The following is a 7,427-nucleotide window of genomic DNA, read 5'->3' as shown; positions in this document are numbered from 1 at the left end:
AGGGACGAGCAGATGTCAGAGCAGCAGGCAGGGCCAGTCAGTTTCTGTTTAGATGTATTATTATGTACCAGAGGCCTGTATCTATAATTAGAACGAGTGAATCAATGGCATTTCAGCACCTGCACGACTCAGAAACCTCGTAACATGAGAGGCCGGGGAAAAGAGAGACTCAATCTGGAGGACGAAAGAAAAAAGGGAGAGACACAGGAGCATGGGAGAGAGGGAGGAGGGAGGAGGGAGGAGAACAGGGGGATTTTAGGTATCAGGTTATGGCAGTTTCTGCAGCTCTGTGAGAAGGGTCAGCCTCTTATTACCCTCTGCATCTAACACTGAAGATAGATGACTCACTACCCACCGTTTTACACCTCTACACGAATCCCTGTGACTATAACCCCACGTCCTCCTGTGTCCCTCCTCTGCCTCTGTGGTTATCAGAAGATTAAAAGGTCAGGACTGAACATTCCTCTTACAAAGGCTCTGACCGTGGAAACATTCAGGTACATTTACACACTCAAATCCTACCTGGGACAACACAGGCACACAGCGTCTGCAGCTGTAAGAGGATTTAAACATGGAGGGGACATCGTGGAATTAAATGAATATCACAAATTGAACTCAGCCAAAGAGGTTATGTTTTGGTCTGTGTTTGTTTGTTACGAAAAAATTTACTCAATCCATTTCCACGAAATTTTGTGGAGGGATGGGGAATTACCCAATAACAAATCCATTAAATTTTAGTGCGGATCCTGGATTCCCCCCCCCCACACTCTCTTTACCATCATGAGATTCCTCTGTGAATAAATAATGGATCTTGATGGATAAAAACCAGGCATGTTTAGGGGGCTGATATTTATGAGTGTGTGTCTGGATCTAGTGAATTTAAATGTAGTTTCACAAGGGGACTGTTGGGCCCGGGCGGAGGAATGAGCTCTACTGAGTTGTTTCTTTTTCCTAAACCTAAAAGAGTTGATTGGTCTTGACGTTTTGATTGTTTGAGATTGAATAGTGTGTGATCCGTCAGTGGGACCTGTCGTGGCGCATTAGTCTGAGAGGAATACGCTGACGTTTACTGAACAAACCAGATCTGCTGCCATCTGTGAGAACACGGACTTGGCAGGTAGGCGATGATTGACACATGCTTGGGAACAGACGTATGAATGTATTATTAGCTGACCATTATCGACTGGTGCTGTGAGAAGCAGGGACAGCAAATTAAAGCTTTCAGAAGCTACCAAAGTGAAATCTAAACCTATGAAGCCCCGAAAGTCATAACAGGGGATTCTTTTTTATAAATCTTGCACACAAAAGATAATAACTTGCTCCCACGTGATAAATATCTTATTTGGACAAGATGATTACTTGTGGGACTAAGTTAATATCTGAATAGCAAAGGCACAATCGGCTCAAGTTAAATGGTTTTTCACAGCTTTTAAGAGCAGCAAGAATTTCATTAAATGAAATTCTAGTAAAATATTTTGTTCGTAATGATGGGATGATTCTCACTGTACAAATGCAGGAAAAGTAACGTCACATGTAAAACTCAGGACTGCAAAGAGAAGTTTTGTCTCCAGTTTAATAGCATACAGCACCCGTTCATTAAATACTGGTACACATTCTTTTTTTGTTTTTTTCAAACACAGGATCACCAAAAGTAAACAAAACTTTGTCAGGCAAATCCAACAGGAATTTTGTACTCGTTAACAAAACCAAAAGCAAACTTTAAGGCAAATTAATATTTAACATCTGAGGATTCATAATACTGAGCTGTGAGGTCTGTCTGGGGAATTTAGGGAGTTCCCAGCTACTTACAAATGTTGGTACATGTCAGTGAAACTCATGGCACTCCACCGAGATCAGTAGCACAGCTTTTGTCACAACTTTTCTAAGTGTACAGAGCTCGAAGTGGCACAATTAACACACCGATCAGATCAGAGACGACAAAACATTGTGCTCTGCGTTAAAGAGAGTGGATCCTCTGATCTACCTCCAGCTCTTCAGCTGCGACTGGGGAGACGCAGCAGAAATGTAACACTGCCTTGTTAATGAAGAGCAGCGCTGTGAAAGGCACGCCTGTGTTGCAGCATTTTGGAGTCTGATTGTCACTTAAGAGACACACACAGGAGTTTCTCTGTCAGTCCCTCGCTCACGTAGAGCCTCAAGTTTCATTTTCAGTAGCCGCTCGAAGATTGTCACAAAATAAATACCCATTTTGTTTTGAAGGGCTCCACGTTTACGTACAAAAAAAACACTTTCTGTGACAACGATGAGCAGAGGAAGAAATCACTAAAGGCAGCGAAGACAACAGGCACTTAAATACACTTTTGTTTACAGCACTTAAATCAGATAAACATTCGTTTCAATGGATTCATACAAAAGCACGGTGCAACCAATACTGACTGGGGTGATTTCAAAAGTGCAATCAGTTTCAGAGCAATGGAAGAAAAAAAAAAGATAGCATGAAGAGAGCCGGAGAGCCTGACATCTCTAATAACATTACCCTCACTGGGTCCATGACCTTATGCAACCAGCAGGGCGCCCGCGTTAGTCACAATGTGGCCAACCCTCACATGAATTTAATGTAATTGAATTTAAAGTCGAACTGTGAGTCAGTCTTACTGGGTATTCAGTCTGGAATGTCCTGTGAGACGGGGCAGAGCGGACAAGATGGAGTCGAGAGAGACAAATGGACGACACGGGGGGGAAACCAAATAGAAAGACTGTCTGGTTGAGTCCATCGAAATCAGGTTACTGTTGAAGTACTTAGATCATGTTCAATACAACACGAGAGGAACCTTGGACCACCCTCCCCTCACGCCTCACTTAAAACAAACATTCAAACACAAAGGCCAGCTTGTCAGGATAAAACTCAGTAGATTACCCACTGCAGGAATGCACTTTGACATACGGCAGCTAAACTTGGCTACAATTAGCAGAAGTGAGCTACTTTACGTGGCAAATATTCTACACAGATTCAATCAAACCCCAAAAATAGGGAGTTAGTGGCTTAACACTTTACAGATTATTACTATGTATTGATGATATTTCCGATAAAGGCTAAACCTGTTCGATGCAATAACTTTCTCATCTACGTGCAGTTAAGGCTTAAGAGATAAATAACATTGCAAACACAGTATATACACATTAAGACTTAAAAATCCCCTGTAGTATTTACACTGGTAAGATCTTCAGTAGTCATTTCATAGTTTTGAGTTGTCATACTTCATGTGAAATTACCAATCTGTTGAAAAGCTGTATTACACTGATGATATCTGGAAAACACTGATATCATTAGGTTTTAAAACGATTGTCAACACACAGTTTCACAGTTTGGCCAGATTGTTTATGGTTTTTCATATAAGACCTTCTTTTTAGCCTTTTGAGGGTATTTGTTCATTTATGTAAAGCAAAATGGGTTAGCAGGTATTGTCACAGTCGCCCTTTGCACAGTTGTGTGTGTGGACGACTGCTGTTCAGGTGTTTCTGTGAGAAGAGAAGGGGATATGTTGCCGCCCAAGTCTGTGCTGGGATCTGCGACGTTCCCTGGCTGCTCCGCGGGCTGACGAGGAGGTGCTGGAGGAGGAAACAGAGGGGACTGGAGGATGTCAGCGTAGTGCTGGCTGGGCTTGGTCTCCCGCTGAAGGACTTTTCTCAGGAGAGGTTTCAACAGCCCGATGGTCAGCTGGTTGCTGTGGGAGTCCGCAAAGGGAGCCGGGGATGAGGAGGCTGTAGTGGACATGGAGAAGGAAGAGGAGGAGGTGGATGAGGAAGGGGTGTTAGGGGAGGGGAGGCTTTTCAGCACCAAGTTGATTATGGTGGTGACAGTGAGGTCCTCAGGGCACAGAGTCCACAAAAGGTCCAGGTATGGGTCCAGTTCTCTGTGGTGGGCCACCTCACACAACAGAGTAGTGAAAATCTCCTTGTTGAGCAGCGGACTCGGTTTGCAGAACGTCTCGGCCACCTGCATGACCCGCTCCCACTTCTGCTTGGCAACGAGGACCCTCATCGCCTGCAGGATGGCGTTGGGCCGCCCGCTGACTAGCAGCAGCTCCACCTCCAAGTTCTGCTGCTGTTCTCCGTCCGAGCACAGGCTGGACAAGACGCCCAGGGCTCGTTTATAGAGCGGCACGTTGTTCTCCCCGCCCTCCCTGCCTCTCCCGCCAGAGAAGTTCCACGAGGACGAGGCCAGACTCAGGCCCAGGCCGGCTGAACCCTGCTGCTGCTGGGCGAGCTCGAGGAACTTGGGCAGCCAGCTGGGCTGGAAGTGAAAAACTGATTGGCAGAGGAGTTCAAACACAGGGAGGGAAGCTGGGGAAGTGGAGCTTGAAGATTTGACATTACAGTTTGCTGTGCGATCACCTTTAGGGCTGTGGTTTTGTCTTGGCCCGCCACTTGATAACCTGAGGGCGGCGGGGGACCTGGAGGCTGAAGCAGGACCCAGGACAGTTTTCCACACATCTGTCGGAGCGCTGCTGGACAGAGTCCCCTCCCCGTTGTGGTGTATCTGCAGGGCAGCCTGTGCCGCCCTCCACGCCTGGCACGGGAAGATGCTGAAGATGGAGTTGAGGTAAAGCAGAGGCTCTTTATCCAGCTCGGACAATGACAGCAGTCTGGCTACTTCTTTCTCAACCAGAATTTCACACACTGCCTCCACCTCTTTAACACTTCCCCTCACTAAACTCCCCTTCAGCTCCTCCAGAGAGACCAGGGCCTTGAGCTCGGCCTCAAGAGAGCCCATTAGCTTGTCTTGCCCTGCCATACACCCACCTCCTCCGTTCTGGGACACCTCGGCTCCCTTCTGCTTCGACCCTGTGCTGATGTAGTTCCCGAGGATGGAGGCTAAAGAGATAGGAGCCTGGAATCTGCCTCCTTTCTTCAGCGTGTCAACAGTGAGCTGGGTGCTGCTCAGGCTCCTCTGCTGGTAGTATTTACAGGCCTCCTCAAAAACAGCCTCCACCAGGAGGGCTCCAGGATGAATACACTCGGCTCTACTGATATCAGACGGTTTCACTTTATAGTTACGATCTCTGGAGTCTGTCTCCTTGTTCACCACCACAAAAAGTCCATTTTCTGAGAGCAGGTGGGGGGTCTGTCTATCAGCCTGGTTTGCATACAACACCCCTTCTCTCTTCAGCACAATCTTCTCCAGCTCCCTGCCAGAGTTCATGTCTATAAGATGCAGGTTTTGTCCCACCAGCAGCGCCACCGTGTCCTGGTACATGCAGAGGCTCGTGTGAGTCCCATACTTTGCCAGGCAGTTGTCTGCCTGTTTGTACAACTGCCGCAGCATCCCGTCTTTCTGCAGGAGACACAGCCAGCCCGTGCTGAGCAGCAGCAGCAGGCCGCCGCAGCCCGTGGGCGAGACGTCGTAGATCTCAGGCGGTTCGAGAGTCGATAAAAACCCCAGAGAGTCCGTCACCAGCCTCTTGAAGTCAGACTCCTTAGCCGAAAGCTTTTTCAGAGCAGTGTTTTTGCATGTGGTGCTGATCCTAAAGGAATCCTGACGAGGGGACCAGGAGAGGAACAACTTAGAAATGCTCAACAGCGGTTTCACCTTCAAATCAGGCAGAAGGTGCACATATTCACCTGAGCTGACCAAGGTGAATTTGGGATTGTTGTGGAGGGCGATTTTCACCCCTCCCAAGCTGACGGCCCCCTCCTCCACCTCGAAGTCCCGTCTGCAAACACAGTATCTGAACTTATTCCTGGTGGAGCCGAGGGCCGGGGAGCTCTCTGAGGGCGGCCGCTCCTCGCACCAGATGATGAGGTTGGCGCACACGCACACAGAGACCACCCTGGCCCGGGGGCTGTTGCACAGGTCCGAGGTCTGCAGGAGGTGCCAGCTTGCTTTGCCCTCCTGGAACCTCCAGAACTCCGCTTTTCCGTTCTCGTACACCACGGCCACCGCATCTCTACTGCTGCTGCTGCTGTGGTTGTTGTTGTTATTATTGTGATCCAGATACAAAACGTCCACGATGGGCACAGCTCGGGTCGCACACAGATCCAGCTTCTTCTGGTTGTGGACCGGCTGCGCTCTTACATACTTGTCAAAAGTCACGAGACCGGCTTTAGGCTTTCGGAGGATGACATGGACGTGACGACCGTCGGGGCTCATGCGGACGTCCGACAGACCGTGGTGAGCCGCTTCAAGAGCCTCGCCCAGCTCCGTGCCGCCGATGAAGTCCCCGAAATCAGACAGCTGCTCCAGAACGAACCCCGCCATCACCCCGTCCGTGTAGTAGTGAGCGTTAGCCGCTAGCTTACAGCGAGCCGACCTGCGGAGGAGCTAACTGAGCCGCATCCCGGAGAGAGGCTGTTCATCGCCGCGCTGTTAGGGTCCGTGCGGAAGGATACATCCAGCGACAGCCTTCGAAACCGGGAAACCCATGTTGGTTGACGACATTAGAGGTAAACTGGCGACACGAGCTCTGTGTAAACTTTACTGTGGAAACCCAGAGTCGAGAAACACAGTGTGGTCGTCGCAAAGCTGTGAGAGCACCTCAGCACTCAGCCTGACATCACGGGATTCTTCATTTCCGGATACCGAGCGTGTTTAGCATAAGGGGCGGGGCTACGAGACGACGTAGCGGGCTGACAAAGAGTATAAACAAGCAAAGAGAAAATCAACACTGGCGACGTGTTGGTCTTCAGTTTGTACAGATGTGAGTCTTCAGTCAGTTTATACAGATGTGAGTCTTCAGTCAGTTTATACAGATGTGAGTCTTCAGCCAGTTTATTTAAAAAAGGGCTTTTATCCAAGTGCTTATGCTCTGTCACCATTTATTCTATGAATTTAGAATATAGGAAAAATGAAAGTGATTGTGATATTTGTAAAAGCTTAGGCAGCCTAGTGCGTCAGCTATTAACTGACGCACTTAGGTTTGGCTCTTAAAGCAGAAGAACAAGATGACAGTTATGAAACCTGTATCATTGAGTCCCTTTTATGATGCACCATTCTTAAAAGCAAGTTTAGTATTTGCCATGTGCACTTCTGGAAACTTCTTGTGCACATTTTTTTGTGCCAGTTTCTGTATCTGCTTTGAAAACAGGTGTTTCCCCTGCAGTCAAAATACTGGAAAACTGTCAATATTCAGTTAGACTTTTGGCAGTGTTTAGTAAATGCTGAACTGGATTTATCTCGAGCAGGATAGGGAACTGGTTTTAGCTCCAGTAGGCCCCCCCGGCTTTTGACCTTTCAACAGACAGTGCAAACAAAAGGACTATATGTTGCTTTGTGAATCAATAAAATGTCCCTGTGTGTTTTAACAAGTTCCTCATTTTGTTGGAGGAGGAAGAACGAAACAAGATAACACAGGATACATATTATATTAATATGGTCTCACCATGTCAACACCATGATAATTTAATTACATGAATTTGTGCATTTTTGACTGACCCCCTGACATTCTAGAAAGTGGACAACCCTCTCT

At 47.7% G+C, this 7,427-nt stretch overlaps 1 protein-coding gene across 1 annotated transcript; it reads right to left on the bottom strand.

The window, feature by feature from the left end:
- Positions 1–1,555: 1,555 nt before the first annotated feature.
- LOC117775388 (Hermansky-Pudlak syndrome 6 protein) lies at positions 1,556–6,544 on the bottom strand. Its single transcript, XM_034608483.1, has one exon. It carries the CDS (start codon positions 6,218–6,220, stop codon positions 3,395–3,397), a length of 2,826 nt encoding a protein of 941 aa, XP_034464374.1. The 5' UTR covers positions 6,221–6,544; the 3' UTR covers positions 1,556–3,394.
- Between the last annotated feature and the right edge of the window lie 883 nt (positions 6,545–7,427).

This window comes from Hippoglossus hippoglossus, chromosome 15, assembly GCF_009819705.1.
Source record: "Hippoglossus hippoglossus isolate fHipHip1 chromosome 15, fHipHip1.pri, whole genome shotgun sequence".
NCBI classification, from domain to species: domain Eukaryota; kingdom Metazoa; phylum Chordata; class Actinopteri; order Pleuronectiformes; family Pleuronectidae; genus Hippoglossus; species Hippoglossus hippoglossus.
The sequence above is the reverse complement of the archived record's forward strand: the minus strand, read 5'-3'. Positions and strand labels throughout refer to the sequence as shown.

Excerpts from the sequence above, each read along its gene's own strand:
- LOC117775388 (XM_034608483.1), bottom strand. The coding sequence starts at position 6,220 with ATGGCGGGGTTCGTTCTGGAGCAGCTGTCTGATTTCGGGGACTTCATC.